General features: G+C 41.6%; 1 protein-coding gene across 1 annotated transcript in view; it reads right to left on the bottom strand.

Annotated features, from left to right (window-relative positions):
• Positions 1-900: 900 nt before the first annotated feature.
• The window catches only part of Dkk2 (dickkopf WNT signaling pathway inhibitor 2), a gene marked incomplete at its 5' end in the record, with an annotated part of 85,888 nt that continues 63,953 nt past the window's right edge, over positions 901-22,835 (bottom strand). Inside the window, 3 exons of the mRNA XM_010641544.3 lie at positions 901-3,124; positions 5,244-5,399; positions 6,864-7,014. Of these exons, the coding sequence (XP_010639846.3) occupies positions 2,874-3,124; positions 5,244-5,399; positions 6,864-7,014 (558 nt within the window). The remainder of the gene's footprint in view (positions 3,125-5,243; positions 5,400-6,863; positions 7,015-22,835) is intronic.

The raw sequence follows: 22,835 nt of genomic DNA, 5'->3' as shown, positions 1-22,835 counted from the left end.
GACTTGTTTGCTAAGTCTGATAGCTCCTTTAGCTTAATCTTTATTGTCCTACAAACTTGCTTGACCTTGCTCAAAGGGAACTTTATCAGAGGCTGTTGTCAAACTGATAAATCTCCTGGGGCCTGCTGGAACTTTACTCGTCTGCTGAGTGCTTGTGTGAGCCGCAGCCGCTAACAGAGTTTGTTTCTTGGCTAACACGGAAGTGGGAACTTTTTGTCCTTCTCAAAATATGTTCCTGAGTGCAATATAAAAGAAAAACATCAACCATATAACTGTGATAGTCTAAAAATACACTTAATCCATTCCATGATGTCACAGAATAGATAGAATTCAGTCTCTCACCACCCACAGATAAAGACATTTTGCTTTTTGGTGCCACATGGAAATGAACCATACCCTAGGAATGCTGACATTAGGATCAGGGAAAATCCAACCTTGAGGGAAGATCCCGGAAACCTCTTGCCAGAGTTTCAAATGTTTTTGAAGAAGTTCAAGAAGAGCTCTTATTCGAAGAAGCTCCAGTAAGCAAAGGAAGAATAAATAAGTGGACTTCACAACCTGGACTATTTTTATTTCATTAAAAGATAACTTGCTAATGATTACTGCTGTCTTTCCATGAAATTGGCTGCCTCGGGAATAGTAACCCACTGTGGGTTACCTCATGGTGAGATGTCATTTGAAGGATTCATGCTCAGGCTGCAAAATCAGGCTAAATCCTGTTGAACGTGGAGAATTTATGGTTCAATGAGTATTTACCCTCATAAGCAAGACAGGAGAAAATTTGATTTCGATTTTTGAAAGAAGAAAAATTTAATATATTTTATCTTATTATACATTTCCCCTAAATTACAAAGTCAACAGCTGCAAATATATTCTGCTACAAAGCTTTCTGTAAGAAATATCTCTATAAGAAAATACATCTCATTAACATTTCCTCTAAATAAATTACTTCAAATAATAACTTTTGAGAGCGTAAACATAAGGGAAATAATACAGGAACCAGACTGTAAGTGTAGTGGCTATAGAAGAAATGACTGGCGAAAATGTTTTCATTTCCTGTCACCAAGCTTGTACAACCAATGTCACCAGCACAGGCTCTTGGGTTAAGTAGCATACAATTTTTGTTTTCGAAGGCATGTGTGGAAAACATAAATCTTCATCATCCTAGGAAATATGTTTGAGAAGCTGAAATTCTCCATAAAGGCTCTGATTCAACTTCTATCGGGAAAATTTGAATTTGAGGCTACAGATGGAGTATAACTGTAATAAAATTCAGCAGTGACTTTCTGTCCATAAAAGTTTAAAGTATCGACTATAAAATAAACTTTTGTTCTCGTACGCTGTAGACATAGGATTTAGAACTGAGTTAAACAAAGGTAATAAAATGTTTTCAAAAGAATTTAGAGCCTGTGGTTTCTATGGATTACTGATCTGTAGATTTTACAAGTTATTATAGTTTTAAACCTCAGTCGCTGTAGAAAGCAGAAACTATATCTTTGGCAATGAAATAGCTGCAGCAGAGAGGGCTTCATGCAGATGCCTCGCACGGTACAGGGTCAGTTAGAAGCTTGAGGACCCTGAGTCTCACCGTGCTACCTAGCTGGGGGATCCACTCTGTGAGATAGCCTCATATTAAGATTACTTTAGGACTCAAACATATAAAATAAATATTTTGAGTGTATGAAAGGAAAGGGACCTTACACTGAACTCATCTGCATGTAAATATTGAGATAGCAAATCCCACAGAGGACCTGCCTTTATGTTGTGCAGTCTCTGGTCTCACAGGTGAAGAGTCAGCACAGGTCACACATGTGATCCTGTATGGCCAAACCCAGGACAATTGATAAAGTTCCCCCACGTCCTTAGCTATTTCAGGACAGGACCATTTCACTCTAGTCTCAGTTATCTGCTTCATCCCACCCTACCACAGAGTGTGTAAAAAATAAGCATATTTACAACAATCCTATCAAAAGGTAGGTATGTCAAACTCTTAAAAATCAATGGTATCTCCATTTACTTTGTTTCCCCATGTTGTAGACATCTTTCAATTTTTTTGCAGTCTGCCAAGATTATGTTCTGTGCATCTATTGCACTGGTCACAATTAATGGGTTTAGTTTGGAAAACAAATGTATTCGGGGGTAGGACTCTTATATAACCAAGAGAAATGGAAGTCATTCCTTCAGAATCAAGGAATCTACTTTTACCTTATACTGGTTTTATCAATTACAGGTGAAATTAATTTTTTGAAGGAATGTAAATAAACAGTTTGAGGGGAAGTTGGTTTGTTATTTTTCAAAAGTCCTTGACTCCTTTTTTTCTTATCTATCAAGGCTTTAACTGACCAGACAAAGTTGAGTTCTAAATTGAAAGGTGATTCCTCATTGCAAATTAACTATGCTCCACATTTTCATTTCCTGTTTATCAACTCCATTCGTGTTTTAGAGCTTATTGTAGGCCAGGCTACACTGGGAGTATTTTGTTAAGCTATTAACTGAATAGATCCATGGCTTTTTTATAGGCAATCGCCAAGCTGAAAGAAACCTCTCCTCCAGCACAACCTAAACTCTTGGAAAGCCACATGGCACTCATCAGTAATTTCCATGGTGTGCTTTTTTAGAACAGCATTTTCACAAATGTGTACATTATTTACATAAACCAGTTGCATAATGGAAACACTCTGGTTGCTCTGCATTTGCCACCCACCCTAATCCACTCCGTTCTCCTTCATTTTCCCCTCTTTGTCTGCTCTATATTCTTCTCACAGTCACCTTTTAGCCATTCTTCTGCATTCCGAACCTTGTTTTCCACCATGCCATAAAGCATTAAATACACAAATTCACAGTCTGCTGGTGATGCTTTCCCTCGGAGGTGGTCAGATCTTCTGACACACGTGCAGTCTGGCTTTGGAAGAGTAGGTGGCATCTTTCCACACTTTGCAAGACAGGCCCTTGGCACAGTCACACCGCTGGAAAATTTCTAGCCCGTGAGAGCCCTTCTTGCGCTGTTTCGTGCAGACCTCTCCCTGGTGGAGCACTGGTTTGCAGATTTTCGTCCAGAAGTGACGAGCACAACAAAACCCTTCAGTGCAGTCTGAGGATCGCAGGCAAGGGTCTCCTTCGTGTCCTGGAGAATCACAGTATCAAAAGATATAACCATGAATTTCTACTTAGCGATGGGAGGCACATATAACACCTTTGCTTATACCATCGTCCACCAAGTTGCCATTTATAATATAGTGTCTTGGACTCATACTGAGTAGCTGTCCCTTTATTCATGTAAATCCAGCATCTGTCTCCATTATTAGCAATATGAACATCGAGTTGAATGAATAGCCAGGCCTGTGCTCTTTACTTCGTCATGACCTACCTTTAGATGGTTCCCTGATCATTCAGTTGTACATACTGAGTGAAAAAAACTATAAATGTTGATTTCAGACTAGTTAATTTTATGCCTTCCTAGCAGATCTAAACAAATCAGTGATTCAAGAACAAGGCTGAAATCTCCAGGGGTTTCTAAGACCATATACCAGTGAGAGTGCAGTCAAGAGAACAGAACCTAGGCATTAAACACAGGTTATGGAACGCAAAGAATTGAGCACACTGGTGGTGTGATTGGTGAGAAGCTCTGGTAAGTCACTGCCAGGTTTAACTTATGTCAGCATCCTGGGGTTGGACACAACGGCAAGAATGGAATCTTACCAGGCCTACTCGACAGGAGCTGAAGCTGCAAGGAAACCCAGTCCTTCCCAAAACACTACTTAGAAAATGTTGGCTAAGCCCAGCCAGGGGCATCTGACAAAGAGCACAGAAAATTCAGTCTACCAGGAGCTGTGAGACAGAGGAAGGGGAGGAAGGGCAGTCAGCCCATCGGAGGATGAATAGGTTCAGGGGCAAACGAGAACACATTAGCAGGTGGAAAAAGAAATCTGGGCTCTTTATCCAGAAAGAATATTAAGTCAGCAAACAGCCCCTACAGAGCCTGGCTGAAATGATGTGTAACCTGACAGCTCAGGGCTTGGCAAACTTTTCCACTTTTATAAGACTTTAAATATGTTGGAGTTTTGGGCCACAGACAAGGCCTAAATGAATAGGCGGCTGTCGGCTCCCAGAAAAACTTGCTTATCAAAAACAGGCAGAGGCCTAAGTGTGTTTACCCTGATCTGAGGGTTATCCATCATCCTGGATATAGTCCTACCATGTGGCCTACACACGCATCCAACAGAAGATGTCCCTCTCTTTCCTATAGAAAATGGTACACATAACTAGCAATGATTAGTAAAGTGTGAAAATCACTACAGAACGGAGGTCTGTTGGAATAAAGATATTCATATAATAAATCAATTTGGTAGAATATAAACAGGAAGTATGGAAATGAATTCCAGACCTCACAGAATGCAACAAAATAAGATTGTTTATGGAGAATTATTTATTGAAATCTTCAGTATTGAAATAAAGTTTAAAATATCAACCAGGTTTTCTCATTACTGAACCTCTCAGAGTTCTGTTCATTCCTGCTTATTGTAAAATTTCAAGAATGGAGAGATTCATTATTAAAAAATTCTTTGAACATAAGACACTTTTATTCATAGAACATCTTCAAAAAGAAGAACTCTACAAGATATACCTGGGGGAAAGCCTCCTTAAAATGAGGATGTTTCATACTTTTGAATTTTTATAAGTTTCAAAAATTTCATGCTTTGCAAATTTACTATTAGTGATTAGGTTTATAAAATATTTCAACATAAGGAAAGGGATTGCACGGCCATACGTAATCCCAGGATAAACCAATTTTGGTAGATTAGTTTTTGAACAATACATCTAGTTGTTGAATAAAATAAAATTTCTGAACCTGCAAAGGTGAGAAAAGGAGCCAAAAGCTTAGTGATTTCATCAATTGCCAGCAAAGATTTTCTTATTTACTTTTCAGAGTACTTTATTCCTTGAAAGGCACAAGCAGATATATTTGTGTAGATATGTACTCCTAAATTTGACAGCAAAATAAATGTTTGTTGAGAACAGGGCATGGTTAATCCACATACTACAATTCTCGGAATATATATTTTATAACAATGTACTTAATACTGGCATCCTCAATATTAAGAATCGAGAAACCCATTTAAATCTTGCCATCAGAGTACTTTCCTTATAATTTTTTACACGAATGGAATTAACTAGTAGTATCTTCATTTTTTCCCACTTTTATAAAAATGAGAAAAATTACACAGAAGCAAAGGCAGCCCTACCTTTTATATGTGACATCTTGGTGTGTGGTCTTCCCAGAGTCTGCCATCCCAAGTCATGGTGTGAGTAGTGACCATGATTTCTATCCCTATGCCGAGTGCCATCCAGAGCTGGGATGTGTGGGGTTAGGATGCTTTCAGTGACAGGGATGCAGATGCCTGGAGATGGTGACGAAAATTGTCAGGCTGGTTAGACCAATTCCGTGAGTCGTGCTCCTTATTCTCACACGAGCTGAGAACCAAATTACCTGTCCATTATCTGCCTATCACCTCACTACTCATTCATTTAATGATTTATGGAGACTGAGTATCGCATACCCTGGCTTTGAGGCCACGCTTCCTTAATCTGAATTTTTTTTCTTTTTTGCGACAGAATAACCTTGGTAAAAAATATGAATAAAACCAGAATTAATTTCTGTGAGTCTTTGTGAGTACATATGTGACAGTTAAGCTGCCTTGTTAATTGGGCTGACTTTAGAGCCACCTAGGGTATTAGTGTGGGGCAAGTCTGTGTGGGCCATGCAGGCATGACCTGGGTACTATACCTGGTCCCTGGCTCTTTCCTCTCAGGCATTGTTCCCCTGCTCTGCGGCCCAGCCACCATAAACTCAGTATATTTACTCTACCACACCCTCTGCTGTGATGGTTCTGCCTTAGGGTCAGTGACCACGGACTGAATCCCCTGAAACCATGATCCAAATTAGACCTCTCCTCTTCAGATTGTGGATGCCAGGCATTTTGTCCCAGCAATGAGCAAGCTAAGTCAACGTGTGAAGTTTTTAGAATAATGACACAGTCAAGAATTAAATTAATAGTTGCCTTTGTTTTAAAATCTCACAGGACATTTATCCTAAGGATTAGAGACTTTGCCTTTTAGCCATACAACCTTGGTCTATGCTACAATCTGTCAATATGATGTAAGCTCTTCTTCCTTGACTTGCTGTTGTTGCGAAGGTGCTCGCGGTAGGTCTGCACCCCGAGGTTGGAGCAGGCAGGCCTGCATGAGGCTGGTCCTGTGATTGGGCAGCCTGAGCAGATGTTTCTAATCACCTCTGCAGTTGACGATTTCATTGCAGTCTGTGTGTGATGCTTTACTTTATTACTAACGCCGAATCGTGTGCCTGTAAGGTTAGGTGAAGCCAGGATGCAGATGGAATCCTGTGTCTTTATTTGGAAGAACCAATCACAGCATCACCATACAAGGTGCCACAGGATATCTTGAAAACAGGAACTGAAGTACAAACAGCATAAAACTGGAAGAGGGACTCAGAAATGCGCTACTAAATCATAGCAGGTTCCTTTCTTGGTTCACTTTCATGTATTTGCTTATGTGTCCAGCAGATTGGAGTATCTAGCTACTTATGCAACATTTCAACTTTGCAATATCCTAGATGAGTGTACAGCATTTGATAGTTAAGATAGAAAAAGCCTAGTAATTCTAAGATTTGCCAGTTAATCTGGGCAATGTTATACCACCTAAATCGTAACCCACCCCTCCCCATCCTAAAGGATGCTTTCTCTCTCGGGAGTCTAAGTAAGGAGCGGTCAGACTAACCCACAAGACATCTGTCACTCCAACAAGAAAAATAAGGAGGCCTGGGAACGCATAACAAGGACTTGTACCGTTATTGCAGCGGGTTCCAGGGCAACACATGCCGTCTCTATGGCAACGCTTCTTTTTCCTTCGACACACCATGCACGCTGACGATCCCTGGTGGGGACTGTGGCAGTATCTCCCAACCTCACATTCCTTATCACTGCTGCAAGGGTAGGCCTGGCATTGGGGGAAACAACAGAAAGAACAGACATGAGACTCCGGCACACTTAAAACATCCGATGGTACCGAATCGTGATGCAAACAGCCACAGCACGCCATTCCTGGGATGAAACATGCCATTGTGATAATGTACTGAATACAGACCTTCCATGGTGACCCTTCCTCCACTGAGGAATCTGTAACTATTGATTGTGCATGGCGACAAAGGCGAAGGTGATGCTATTCATATAATTTCACCGACCCAATTTTGGAATTAGGATTCAACTTTGTCTTAATGACTAGAACCCTTAAGAGTGCCGTTGGTGACTCGGTGACAGTTGTGATTGTTGTACTGCTACTCTGTGAAGGGGCAGACTCAATAGTCATCCCAGCGCCTCCACTTCTCACCTGCTAATGGCGGAGGGGGGCTGGCTAAGTGAAAGAACAAACAGCTGCTCGATTGTGGAACGGGGATTGTAAGAGCAGCTGCGCACAGTTCCTGGAAGGAAAACACTTCCGGAACATTTGCAGACCAGGTATAATAAATAAGAGAGGGAGTGGCATCTTCATCCCTGCTGCTTCCAATGAGTAGCCAGAGATCGGGACTGCTGTTGCACCAGCCCCTAAGGAGCAGAAACGCTTTACACACAGGAGCCCCCTCGTCCACACCTTATCACGCAGAAAAGCTTGATTGTACTTAGAAGGCCACTTCAGCAGGGTCAGATGTTATCTCAGAAGTAAAAATGTGTGCTCTGGTCATGCTCTGCTTGCTTCTTTGAAGTCTTTAGAATATTTAAAAGGCCCCTGTTTCCAAATGGTTCAGATATGGCACCCCACATCAAAGGGACTCTGATTCTGACACAGGGAGACTCTTTTGTAAGCCTTTTTGTTGTTGTTGACTTTTTTTTCTGATCTTGAGAGCACTGAATTATTTTTTATTTGAAAAACACAAAATATATTCTTGAAAGCTACATCTTTGTCTCAAGCAAGCATAAGTGATATGACCTCAAAACTATGAATGAATTTGCTGTGACTTTCAAACAACTGGTGTGCACACACTGAGCCCCACCTGTTTTCCATTTATGTCTGATCATCTTCAGTTAGAAAGAAGAAATAGAGATGAAGGTTATGTGTGAGACTGAGGGAAACAATACATTTTAGCATCATTACCCTGTCTTCTTCACCCTTAAGGGAATTACATAGGGAAACCACTAACTTCAAATAAAAAGCGATCCTAAAAGGCTTGCACAGTGGCAATGTTTAATGCAAACAGTGTAATTATTATAATTGGAGCCAGATAAAGCTATAAAATGAATATGCATATTATTGTGCCACTCTTCAATTCTATCATGAGGCTTCAGAGAGTCTGGGCGAAGTTGAATTCAGAGCAGAAGGCCATTTTTCAAGAACCCACGACTGATGAAAACAAAACCAATGTCACTTCCCGCCTTTACCACACTTTTCTCCCGAAGCATTTACCCCCTTCCTATTTAAGCCCATTAATTTTATTTGAAATGCAATTCACATGTTTCTGATTCATTTACATTTATTTCATCAAATTGTTTTGCAAGAAGCATTTGATGTCTTACAAGTTTCTTCCCTTCCTCAAAAATAGGACATGTTCTTTCAACGGAAATAAACATGTGCCCCTAAAACATCATGTGCTAATTTACAATTCGAACAGCAGATCTTCAGATGATTCTGAATATAGAATAATTACTTGGTTCCCTTCCTTAAAAACTGTCTTGATGGTGGAGTGAAAACTGCTTTCTAAATGTCATGATTGATTTATGAGGAAAATGGTGAAAGGGCCATCACCTTTTTTCCCATTTTCAGCTGATGGGAAATGGAAACCATCGAAATGGCAAAAAAATCAATGCACGGGATATTAAAAAGGAGGTACAGTCATTCTATATTTGAATGAGATCACAAAGAATTCTCTCAATTTTTAAAAGGCCAACACATTTCATCTGAACCAAAAACTATACAGAAGGTATGCAGTTGTATTATGTGTTGATGAGTGCTGTGATTAATTTGAAGTAGAAATAACACTGGCAAAGAAAATATTGAGGATTTTTCTTTAATGTGAAAGGTTATGCATATTGTGAACTTGTTCTCAGAATGGAAATTGAGACTATAAGTCCTAGGGGAAATTTTTATTTTTATTTTAAAAATAAAGTTCAATAATATAAACGCAAAGTGTATTACACAGCTTCTAGTATGTTGATGAAATCCCCACCTCCAACAAACAACCTGTATATGTTAATGATATGAAGAAGGAATGAAAAAAATTGGTTGAAGCAAGTTTTAGGGAAGCAGGAAATACTGGGAGGCACGCCCTGCTTTATGAAATCCATGTTTCCAGAGCAAGTCTGCTCAGCCATAAGGCTTCTCTTGAAATAAGCGTCAGCACGCAGAACAGAGTGCGGGAGAAACACGGGCCTAAGCCGTACATCACGGTCCCCGTGTTTCCAGCACTAATGGATTTTTTTGCAGAGGTTGTGATGGCAGCTCTGCAGCTTGCCACCTTCTCCCCTTACATTAATCACTTTAAAGTATCTGCAGTGGTGTCAGGGTAGGGAGAGAGAGAGACGGAGACAGAGAGGGACAGAGAGCCAGGGAGGCAAGTACTCAGTTGTCAGTACTGATGGGGTCCTGGGAAGCAAGGACTGTAGCAATGAATGGATTGCTGGTGGAAAACATGTACGTTCATAAAATTCCCCCTCAGACATTTTCACATGGAAAATATTTATGTTCCATTTACTTTGGCTTCCAAGGGCTATTATTTGGTCCCATTTGATGATGGTTTTGTGGCAAACAAAAAAGTGAGTTCAAGTACATTAGCCTGTTTCCACTTACAAGTCGTACTTCTCTTACCTTGTTTTCAAGGTGAATCAAAAGACTATGTTTTTTTATCCAGGTAGGGGAATTATTAGTAGTGACTTTTAATAAGTATTCATTCACTTAGACTTTATGGGAACAGCATAGATAAGGTTCCCTTTGGCGGGGGGCATGGGGTCTGATGACCAGTAAGAGTTTGCATCAAAGCCTTAAAAGGAAGTGAAAGAATTAAGGTGATGCGCTGGTGTGCTTGTCTCCTCAGCTGGATCCCAAATTCATGTCTTATGGACAGGCAGGGAAACTTGGCTTCTTCCTGCATCACTCACTGTCCAGCCTCAGCCTTAATTTGGAGAAAAATTAACTTGAGGCCCCTAATAATGGCAGATGATTGGCCACAAATTGAGAATGTATGAGAGCTGCCCACAATCACACCAATAAACAAAAATATTTGTGCAACTCCACTTCAATACTAAAAATAGAGTGGTTTCCACAAATGGTATGCAGTTACTGTTACACCCATCATGTGAACTAGAATAAAGTCTATCAGAAATTAGCATTTCTTTTTGGTATAAGGGATTTCTTTTAAATCCATTTCCTCTGTACTCATTTGGAGTCATCATTAAGTACCTTGTGGAATTAAGTACCCAGTGCTCAGTGGCATGGAAGTTGGGGACTCTGAGCCCAGCCCCAGCTTTGGGGCCTCACCAAGAGGGGTGAAGACAAAAACCACAAAGGCAAGGGGACAGAGGGATGACCTGTGGGCTGCATTTAGAGATACAAAAATAAACTTGGCCACAACTCTTCTTAATACCAACAGCACGTCCCACTGTAGCTGTGGGGAAGACAGAATACTGGTGGGACGCACCAACAAAGCTGTAAATATCTTCTCATCCTATTTCTTGACTTCAATTTTACATTGATTTAATGCAATCCAAATCAGACATATAAGCAGAATCTCACATTATGCAAATAATGATAATTAAATAATCTTGCAATGAGCGAGGTAAAAGGAAATGTACTTGCTCCATTTAGCTTAAACTAAATGAGCCTTTCTTTCCCTAATCATTCTTGAAACTTCAGGGAGAAGGGGCCTGTTAATGCAAGGCTTACATTCTGGATTGAGCTTTTCTTATTTCTCAGTAACTGCTCATCCTTCAGAATTTGCAGATGCAACAATGAAGTAACAGGATCCTAAAGAAGAAAGAAGTGGGAAAAGCAGCTCAGGTCACTCAGCAGCACTGACCATTGAACCTCAACTAAGCCTGAGTTTATTTAGCTCCAGCATTTCAGAATAACAGTGTTGTTCCCATTTAGAGATGAGGAGAAAGAGAAGGGAGAAACATTAGAGTGCTCCTGTGGGCTGGCCACCCATCTGGATGCCTGCGAGACTGTCCTAGTTTTGGTGGTGGTGTTGTTAGTGAGGACAATCCCTTGTCCCCGCAAGCACTGTTTGTAACCATCTCGGAAGTTTGCTGGAGCCAGGAAACCGTCATCAGCTGGGCTGGCAGAAGATAGCCTGCAGGGGACAAGCCAGCTGTGGGGATGAAAAACATTTGCGTGGAGAGGGGAAGGTGACAGGGAAGGGTCAGATGGGAACTTAACGGGGGCTTCGTGAGACCACAGAAGGCTGGCAGGGGCCCATTAGAAACGAGGTCAGAATGGCTTGCCCTAACGCCTCAGAGAAGAGGTGAGTTTTCCTGATGACAATATTCTACGTGATACATTTGCACTTTCGTGAATGTGCAAGGAACACCCCTCTGGAGGGTGTCACATTAAGATGCGAAGTCCTAGAAGGCAGGCTGGCTTGCACCGTTGCGGGTGACTGCCAAGGCTGCAGGACTGCATCTCTGTCTTTGTCTCCAGCTGGCCCTGAGCAGTCACAGGTTATTACAGCAACAGCGTGCGTATTTGTTCACCATTCAAGAAACACTGACTTGGCTTTTACTTACTAAGCACCAACTACGCTCCAGACAATTTTTAACAATAAGTTCAGTAGTCTTCAAGCGGTATGCTCCTTATCCTTAAGATAATTTTGAAAAACATTTATCACCTCACAAACCTGACAACTAAAATTGTCCAGCATGTGCTTAAATCCTTTTATTAACATGATACATAATGTCTAATATTTTAGAAGATGAAGTTTGGAGTAACTCAATATGAATCAATAAAATAGCTGTACCTACTTTATTGATCAAAGCACACTGATCCTAAAATTAATGCAACACACTTATCCACAAGCATTTTCCCTTCAAAAACTTGTGTGGAAAATATTCGGTCACGTTTTAAAATACACAAATACCCACTGTTTTCCATGTTTCATACCCAGAATTTCCAAAGCTTCACTTAAGGATAAGAGAAGGAAGAAAGTTTAAGACAAATTATTAAGGATATCTTTCTGAAAATAACATTTCTAGATTATGTTGGCTTGTCATTCAAAAACGCTTGCCTTCCAGTGATTAAAGCAAAATATGAAGACTTGGAATGTGCCTTTTTTTCCATCCATAAGTTGGCAAAAGAATTATCAGTCGCCTAGGCACACTCCGGGACAACTACAAGAAGAAAGAACCACCGAAGCTGAGAATCTGGACATTGATTCCATGACAAAGTTCGTGCTGCACACCCTGGGGAAAACTTTAGAGCACATTTTGCACACACTCATTTTAGAAATAAGATTGTCAGAAAATTGATTTTTGGTGCAGAGTTTCAAAGCCAAGAGACTATCTACTAACACTTCCAGGAGTGTTGATCAGAAGTGACAGATTTCTTCCAGGGGCACATTCACTTTCCTCGTGTATTCAGAACACCTCACATAAACCCTGAGAAACAAGAATTCCAGAAAATAAAGGCAGGTCTCTCTAACTTTAGTTGCTCCTCCCTGTCTTCTGTATGTCATTAAACAGAAAGGAGATTCCAGGGAATTAATTCTCTGCTTTGAACACAGACCACATTCACAACTGTGATGTTACTGCTATTGATCATGGGGTGAACGGGGAAAGCTAACCTTTTCCATATGGTTGCAGAACCTAGAGAAATCCGCAGGATGTGGTTTACCTGGCCCTTGACTGTCTTTTTTTTTTTAACCCCCTGTCCTGTAATTAAAAGTATATAGAATGACACATTTCTGCCCACGGTGAAAAAAAGCAACATTTTGGGATTTACAGCACTGGCCAGAGACTCGTCATCCATGTATAATCATGAAATACTTCACAGTGCTCTGTCACTGACTGAGTGTAATGTCCTAACCTAAAAAAATGAAGAAAAAGCATAATTTTAAGTGCTTTTCCAAATTTGGAATTGATTGTCTATAATATAAACATTTTTAATTGGAGCCTTACAAATTTAGCTGACCTCATAGCTTCAGAAACAACATGGTAGGACAAATGTAGAGTTGTGCTACAGTTTCAATTATGCCTCCAAAATCACTTCATTCTTCACCCCTTAGCTCACTTAGTGAATCTCTTGTTCCTCCTTGATAAAATAGATGTGTAACTGCCAACTTCAGGAACTTCTTTTCTCACCTTATCATCAAAATATTCATGGAGGCCGGGGATTTAGCTCAGTGGTTCCGCTGCCTGCCTCGCAAGTGCAAAGACCCACGTTCGATCCCCGGTACCAAAAAAACAAAATATTTATGGAATCTCTGTGAAACATACTTATTTACAGACCCCCGGAGATTCTATTTCTCTGAGGGTGAAGGGGGAGGAGGAATCTGCATTGCAGCACATTCTCTGCTGGTGATCATACGATGAAGTGAGCTAGGGAAAGAATTGTCGCGAAACTCAGTGATGCCCCATGACAGTCTTACGGATGGTGCTGGTCCATGAAGACCTCAGCACAGTCACGGGTGGGTCCCTGACAACCTCAGTCTAAGTGACAGACTCATCGGCAACAACCGCTTCCAGAAAGTTTCGCTTCACTCCTAGCACTCAGCCACAATTTCGATAGCTGTGTGATAAAGTAATATAACACACAACAAACACACCGGTGCACTTCGGGAAGAATACACCCTGGACTCCAAGCTGTCAACACATCTATTAGGCTGGACTGTTTCATATCCTCATGTGGTATACTCCTGTGTCTTGTTGGCAAGGCATATCTTTGTAGTTTTCTTTGTATTTTTGTATCCTGCGGGATTTCACAAAGCCAGTACTTCTTGTCCCTGTATCAAGTATGATAAATGGATGATGTATGTTTCCATTATTTTCTATTTTTGTATAGCATCAATTTTCCTTTGTCCAATGAAAATTACATTTAAAATTCAAAAGGTGATATCCGCATAGCTATGAAATCTTATCCCGTGAAACGGCTGCTTCAAAAAGCCCTATTTGATTACAGAATAGGTCAAAGTGAGTTAAATATTTCTTAACCAAAGGCTAAACATGCATGAATTTCAAATGTTATATTAATTTAAGTGAGTAATCCTTTGCTTATAATATCATGGATTTTAAAATGAGGACATTAAATCCCTATGTGTGTATGCAAATAAAATTATCTGAAATTATTCTAGGAAATACACCAAAGAAATACATAACAGTTTATCCATAGGAAGGTGAACAGGGTTATTTAGAACATAGAAAAGAGGAAGATTTAGTTAACATGTAAATGTTTTTAAATATGTTATAATGTACACTAGATCCATGAATTACCAACTAAAATTAGTATCATTTTCCAAAGAACAAATATTGTAATATTCAAAATGAAACTTGTTACTTCTTATTAGTTAGTTTAACATTATATATTAAGAAAACTTGGAATTAAGGTTTGTTATGTGTATGTTAACAATGCCCCCAGAATGAATCTAATTTTTATGGACTGCAAACAGGATCTGTACTAAAAAAAATAGGAAGGAAAAGGACCTTGAAAATAAGTGAGGTTTTCTAGAGCCAGGATTTCATACAAAGGTATCGAGCAGCCAGACTAAAATTTCCTGGTCAAAAATTTTCTTGTTTCATAAATATCACCTTATTGAGTAGAATAATACTATGAAACATTAAATTATATATAGACACACACACACATATGCACACACAATGCATCATTCTGACAATTACTTCACTGAGCTAATTTTATTTTATCTTGGCCAATCTCACTTAATATAGAATATCCAAACCATTACACTGCCCTAATCTCATTTAATTCTCTTTCATTTCCTCTAGGAATCAGGCCAGACTAATAATCAAGTGGCCACTGGGTACCTTCTATTCTGATTTTGAGGAAACAGCTGATGAGAACAGATAAAATTTGCAAGACTGCCATTGTATGGTCAAAAAGTGGGAAAATATAACAGCAAAATACAATTCTTGATATTCATCCTGCAGTAAAAGGACTTTCAAGCTTTGTTTAGGAAATACGTTAAGCCATAAGTAAAGATTGTTTGACAATCGCCACATGCCCATTTGAGCTAGTAGAAGCTGTAAACAAGCCTGTCGATTCCTGCCTCTGTCATTTGGATGAAGATAGACAGTAATGCTGTGAAGAACTCTGGAGTAGAGTCATCATAAATCCATCTGAGCTTTGGAAGGTTTAGAACAAGTTTCATCTACAACAGGATGGAGAACTTGATTTCCATGTGTGGAAGAAGCCACTTGTTTGCAGTAACAGAAAGGGATGGAAGTTGGCTCCTAGGAACAACAGTTTTACCATCTTTGTTCTTGTCCATTTCTTAGCCTGATTCCTTTCCTGGATATCTCAAGCCTGTACTCATGGGACTTGTTAGCAGGAAGGATCTGTGCTCCATTCCTGTGTTTTGTCCTCATTTATTTGGAATGTTGATCTCACATGGTAATCTGTGCTGGGAGCACTCCAATGCCTTCATATTGTCAGTCTGATCATTTCTGGGCTCCAAACTATGAGAGAGCTGGACCCAGTCTGAGTCTTCAACATAACAATATGGTTAAACCACTTGGTCAAAGTTTCTTGGCTTCCTGACAAATCAAGTTTTACAATAGCCAACGCTCCTCATTTATTTCAAACATATTGAAAATGAGTGAGTTGAAAAGCCTCAGCTTGGAGAATAATTTTATTTTTAGTTTCTCATAATAACAGTAATACAACCACATGTTGTTTATTACAATAAAATACTTTTCCAAAAATAATCAGTACTTCAATATCATACATGGGCGTGGTTCTCAGCATCCTACCCTCATGAAACAATTTACATTTTCTCTGTGTAGGAAAAGGGTGGAAAGGTCAGCGCATAAGGATAAAAAAACTTGCAATCTAGAAAACAACATGGTAAAAAGATATCACTCATTGGATCATAATCAATTTCTATAAAAAATATGCTACTTGAATGTTTTGCTAGAGGACTGGAACTTGTGAACCAGATGATAGATGCTTTGGTTTGTGTGACCCCAGTGTTCAAATATTGGCCTCTGCAAGGCGGCACGTCTCTTGATGACATATTCAATCTGTCACTAGTCCCAAGGAGAGCATACAGAAGATGTTGGCCCCCACACCACCCGCATCCTGGAACATCTGCTTTGGTGTGGTGACCAGAGTATTCTCAATGGTGCAAGAAGGGCCAGAAGATTTGTTACCAGACTTAGAAATGAAATCGTATCTGTGGGTTTGAGTTACTTTCCCTCCATCTTGTTGGTTCTTCCTGCCTGGGCAAAGAGTACAGTAGTGTCCTCCATGGGTCCCTGTTCATTTCTGAGTGTGTCCACGGCGTATGGCACTGGCCTCTTTAATATCTCCTCTGGGTCTGGCCTTTGCAGTCCATATGAGGTTTCAAACGAAAGATGAGACAGGGAGAGTGGGGAAGAGCAGTGGGCTGGAGGGAAGAAGCAAGGATTCCCCAGGCACTGGACAGCTGTGTCCTGCCTTCAGATAACCCAAGTGCTCCCGTGGCTCATAGGACGTGTGAGCCAAGGAAGCCAAACTCATCAGCTGAGCGGGTCATCTAGGTGTTAGACATTTCCTCGGGTCATCAGAAATCCTACACTCGTCTCAAAGCAATTCACCCCTCCATCAGACACTGAAGTGTCTGTAGCTCTGTTTAGAAAGCCACGAGAAATCTGTCCAGTTTTTGTTTGTTTGTTTTAGCCAAAGCAAGAAGCTGCATTGCAAATCAGATTACCAGAAAACGTCTTTGTTCTTGGCATGGTAAATGCTCCTTCTGTTTCCTACCTTCCTCTGCAGCTTCTGTAGTGAGCCCTCCAGCTGTAGCAGCTGACTCGAACGCCTCTTTGTCAGACAGTCTCCTTCCTGTTGCTGTGCTCTTAAGAGTTTTCACCCTGCCAGGAATACCCGTTCTCCGTAGGCTCCATCGTCGGAGAATCCCCAGCTCACGGTGCGAAGATCGTATTCACTGACTTCACTTTCGGGAACTGGTCCAGGTGGCTCCCGGCCGCCGCACCCTGCTGAGGCTCCGAGCCTGACTCCCCCAGGGCATGGGTCCTGTCCCGCTCCCTCTCCATCCGCCTCTCTAACCTCTTTGCAATAGGAAACCATTTTTCACCTCTGTATCTCTGGTGGCTACATAATACCTGGAATAATTTAGCATTGTGCAGTCTGCTCATGAAATAATGACATTCTGCTGCAAGAGTGGTTGAAAAGTTTTAGCATTGAATTGCCAAAAATGCTCATACAATAACCACCCAGGAAAAGGTAAGAAAGAAAAGCCTTAAAAATTGATCTCATTTGCATGTCAATTTTAACCAAGAGCTGTCAGTTGTCCTTCCAGGTTTTGAAATTCATTTCAAATACCGTCTGCACCTATTCAGCTTTCATAATTAAATCCACTCTTGTTAGAATTTTCTTGGGCTCTGTTGCCACATTTAAGAGTTCGCAGAAATTTGCCAAAGGCATTTTTCAGCCTGAGCTTGCTCCCTATCCGCTAGTAATAGAAATGTGATATGAGCCTGCTTTCTCGGTTACATTTCCGAAGCTCAGTGTTTGGAATCGAGGCGTCACCACGCGTTGGAACAGGTGGAGGCCTTGTAAGGACCCTGTGTGATCCGCTGTGTGCAACAGAGCCGCAGTGATTGGATACCCTTGTTCTGCAGGAAGAGAAAAGACACAGGTACACCTGGGCCCCGCAGGCATCAGACGAGATGGATTGCTGTCTGCCTGGAGCACCGCCTGGGTTTAAATGAGATCGCAGAAACTTTCTTCACAGCAACAAGTGGAGTCACTTCCACGTGAACGTCAGCTGACGTGGTCTTTATCGCAGAAACCGCTGCTAACCAGGCTCCTGTCTCGGGGCGGATCAAAAGCAGAGCCCGCTGCTGCTCCTGGCCTCATTCCCACCTGCCCTCAGAAGCGCAGCGCCGCCAGCACTGCTGTTACCCTGCTCTGTCTGGGAGTGGAAGTAGGATGGCCGGAAAAACCCCGGGAGCAGGCCCTGGAGAGGAGGCTGCTCGCCCATGGCGATGGGCAGTGGAGCAGTGCTTTTCACAGTGGCACGCTGAAAATCGCTATCCACTGGCAAATGACGCTTCCAAAAAATCTTAGAATAGCTTTCCTGTATAGAAACATTCATAAATATCAGCAAATTGCTAGCGTCTACTCCTGCTCTCTGGGGCAAATTACAATAAGAAATTAGAGGTTTTCAAAACAGAGTTTTACGGAATGAATCTCTTAGTGGGGTAATCCGTCAGTTACTGATTATATAATAATAATATTTAACAGCAACTGTACATAGACCTTTGTGTCTGCAAAGCAGTGAGCTACTTGACTATTATCAGATTAACTCTCTGTGCCACAGACTGCATGTGTGGAGTGACGAACAGGTGTCTGATCGCTCCTGTCTGCAGTGAGTTCCTCCCGTGGTTAGGCAGCCCCACTCAGCTGCAGGAAAACCCACACCCGCGTCCCACAGGCTGGCTGCTTTACCGCTGACCTCTCAACCAACACCCAGACAAAGGCATAAAAGCAGCCCGAGTGACAGAGCAGGATGGTTTTCATTGAGGACAAGTTTAGCAGATGAAAATACAGACATTGTCTGGGAATTTGGGTGCATAACCTGGGTGTGGTGCGCATGAGCTTTTTACATTTCTCACTAGAGTTCAGTAACTTTACACAGCACCTCGGCCCAGCCAGAGAGCCATAGATTCACCCCATCCACTTGCCAGCCAAGAGGACTCCTCCTGCGAACAGATGCCACTGTGGCTGGACTGCTGGAAGCAACAGAGATTCTGCAGATGTGCCTTTTCCAAGGCGATTTCACAATTTGCCTAGGCATTTTATTTGTCACTTCACAGACGAGCGCACACCCATCGCTGGCCTCTATTACAAATTACACATTTTAATTATAATCACTTTCCCTCAGTGATTTCCAAACTTACGAAAATTCAAAATTCCCCTTTACTGGATATCTAAGGACATGAAGAAAGCAGTGCACAGTTTTAGCTTTGATGGTAGCATCGCGGCTATCTTTTAAAAGTTCTTTTTCTTCAAAGAGACGACTGAAATATTTAGGGATGAAACAGTGCGATGTCTGGGATTTATTTTAAAATGCTCCCTGGAAAGCAGGGAGGAGTGGAAGAACGTGATAAATTCGATGACCCAGGAGTTAAAAGTTGTTGAATCTGCAGGATGTGTGTGAGGGGTTCACACATACTACTTACTCTTGTATCTGCTTCTTAAAAGTCCTTAATTTAAAAAAAAAAAAATTCCACCAGAAAAGAGCTGAAGAATTTCAGAAATACAGAAGGAACTTCAAAATTAATTTTCAAGGAGCAGCCAACTCCCCACCGAATTTTAAATTGCTTGGTTCCTGTGCACGGATCGCAGGCAATGTCTGAAGGGTGAAATCAGAATGTGCTCTCATTTCATCTGCTGGGAGAGTCGGAAAGGAAACCTCCGACAAAATCGCATCAAGTTGGAAAGACCTCTGCTAGTGCAAGGAACTGCTGAGCTTCCACAAGCCACTTGGCCACGGTCCCCTGTAGGAAGGTAGCCATGCTTGAGTGGGCTTAGAAATTGATGCCTGTGTTCCTCCAGTCCCTAAAAATCAAATTACCCCAGGAGCCACGGAAAACATACCCACTTCCAGCCACTGCGATCCATGGTATCAGCCATGGCTTAATGTGGGCATCTCACTCACTCACTTGAGACACTGCCGCTGTCCTCAAGAATCTGAGGCCATCTGGGCCGAACCAAGATTGCTCTTGTGGGTGGTAAATACCCAGGTGGTTAGGGCACATCCCAAGCCATCTTTTCATGGTAACCCACAGAAACTTTGTTGTCTTGGTGCACACAAACGGAGCAGAGGAGAACTGACAGGACGGGATGAGTGAAAATATTCCAGACACCTGGAGGGTCTTGACTTTTTAAATGTATGCTTTGGTCCTGGATACATGTGCATGTGTCCAGGATACACAGGATTGCACCTCTCCACGCAGAGTACACTACCCACATCCCGGCAGCTAGCTTGCCCCTTGGCCCACCCCAACTTCACCCTGTGACAGCTGCCTGAAAGTGCAAGAAAGAGTTTTCATCAAATGCCACATTATTTGAAACACTTGCTAAATGTCTGCCTACATGAAAGGAGCTCTCTGTTCTTCAAGAAAAATAAAAGTAGCTAAGTATAGTCACTTTCAGAGCAGCCTTCCCATAAACTCACATCTGCCTAGTGCCATCTGACTGGCAAAGAGCCTTCACCTTTTCCTCTGATCCAATTAGGAAAGTTGAGTTCAAGTAGGCTTTTAAAGAATTTATTGATACAAAATTCACATAACATAAAATTAACTATTTCAGAGTGGTTCAGTGGCATTTCACACACTCACACATTCACAGTTGTGCTGCCCCTACTCAGTTATAAGACATTTTTATCACTCTGGAAGAAAAGCTTGTGCCCATGAGGCAGACATGGTTGACATCAGATTCATAGGTGAGAGAGCTCACTCAGAGAGCAAAGTGACACATGGTTAGTAAGTGCTGGGGCTAAGCAGAGCCCAGGTTTTCTGACTACATGCATTAACAGACCAGAGATTTTCAAACTTATACCTCCAACAGAATGCCCCGGTGGCTTCATCAAACTGATTGAGGGCTCTACCTTGAAAGTCTCTAAGTCAGAGAGTCTGCGTCCAGGCCCAAGACCCCACATTGTAGCAACTTCCCACTTGGTGTTGTTGGTATTGATGATCCTGATGCTGCCCTTGCCTCTCCCCATTTCCAAATTGCAGATCCTGTTAACCTAGCTTAGGATGGTTACCTATTTAAGCAGTCAGCTCACAGAGGGGTTGGGGCTCCTCTCTGCAGCACAGGTTCTTTGGTTAATTCCCATCAAAATGAAAACATGTTAGTGAAAGCATGTTCTTCATTTAAAAACCACTCTGTAGCTCTGCATCTCACGCCTTGCTGAAGGTCAGTGCTTCTCCTTGAGTAGCTGAGCTAACTATTGTACCTCTTTCAGCACGTCTGGGGAAAGTGGTCAGTTGTGTATATCAGGAATCCCCAGGACTGAAGGCTGCTTCCTACCCTGGGATGCCTGGCATGGGGAAATATTAACTACTGGTTGGTGGAATAAATCAGTACAGAGATCCCTCAAAACAACTAAAACTGGGAGTATAAACATTATACACTACAAACATGTACTAATAAGGACAATGATCTGAGGAATAGAAGAGAAAAAACTACAGAAGACAAGGAGCCCTCCCAAGTGCAGGGCTGTGGTGCAGTCTCTTTGGCTGGTGTCATGCACAGAGCTTGTGGCACAGGCTCATCTTCTCTCAGGTCAGGTTCGAGGCCAACGTCCATGTCCAGGCCAACATCCGTGTCTAACTGCACCTCGAGGTCTTCCATGCACGGACCACACTGCCTGAGGATCCCATCCTCCCTTGGATTTCTGTAGATGTTGATGTCCCCATTCATCCTCAGAAACACAGAACCAGTTCTTCCAATCACCCACAGAGTACACAGGACTGGGCGAACCTGTAAAATCACCAATAAGCGTAGCAACATCTGTCTGCCAGACCTGTGCCTGAGGGGCCCTCCTGGTCACTGCACTGGAGGTCAGGTGAGGTAGGGCTTCATAGGGGATCAAGAGTGGAGCTGACAATGTCTTGTTTCTGAAGTGCTGGCTTCCTTTAATCTTCTTTCTTCCTTTGATGTCCAAGATTCCCTTCTTTGTGCCTTGACATTGGGACTAAATGCAACACCAGGAAACCATTTACCAGTAAGGGATGTGTGTTACAAACACCTGCAGAACCCCTGCAGCCAGGTGATTTGAATTACCCACACATTTCTAGGTTTTTGCTCTGTGGGTGGTGGCAGTGATTTTGTCTTTTTTTTATACCTTGGGTAAAAAGATGATAGCTCTGGTCACACATCAAATAAAGGTACAATCACCAAATGGGGAAAAACCCTTTGTACAAAAAAGAGGTTGCATGTAAATACATAAAGTCTTTGTCCAAATGGTTTGTGGGTTCAGTGGTTTGAGAGAACATTCTGTGGTCAAATTCACTATGTAGTGGGAGATCAAATTTTGGGTTCAAGTTCTGACTGCCTGCACATGTGGCTGAACATTTGGGAAATTCTGGTTTGTCGTCTATAGAATGGAGATCAGCTTTGAAACGTTAGTTTTTGTTTGTGTGTTTTCTGTTTTTAACAAGCTATGACTTACAATTGATGGAAAATTACTGTTTTTTAAGGGCTCTTTTGTATTGACCTGCTTTTCTTTTGACTTACAAAAATAGTCCGGAATGACCCCCTTTTATTGTTGCTATCTAGCAGAACATTCTAGACCTCTGAGTAGAACTTTGGATAACTGTGAATTATCTGAACTGTGAACTGGACACTGGTAACCAGCATTACAAAATGTTCTGATAATTACTGGATTTTATCCTGTATTCTCTGTGTGCTGTGGCCAGCAACGATTCCTGTAGGAAGGTTTGCATAAGGCTGGTGCCAAACGTGTCTGGCATTGCACAACTTTCAAAAATCCCATTACATGGGCCGGGGATTTAGCTCAGTGGTTCAGTGTCCTGCCTTGCAAGCTCAAGGACCTGAGTTCAATCCCTGGTACCAAAAAAAAAAAAAAAAAAAAAAAA

This window comes from Fukomys damarensis, unplaced genomic scaffold (genome assembly GCF_012274545.1).
Source record: "Fukomys damarensis isolate Sample0158 unplaced genomic scaffold, DMR_v1.0_HiC HiC_scaffold_25, whole genome shotgun sequence".
Taxonomy (NCBI): domain Eukaryota; kingdom Metazoa; phylum Chordata; class Mammalia; order Rodentia; family Bathyergidae; genus Fukomys; species Fukomys damarensis.
Note: the sequence above shows the minus strand (reverse complement) of the source record. Positions and strands in the feature narration are given on the sequence as shown.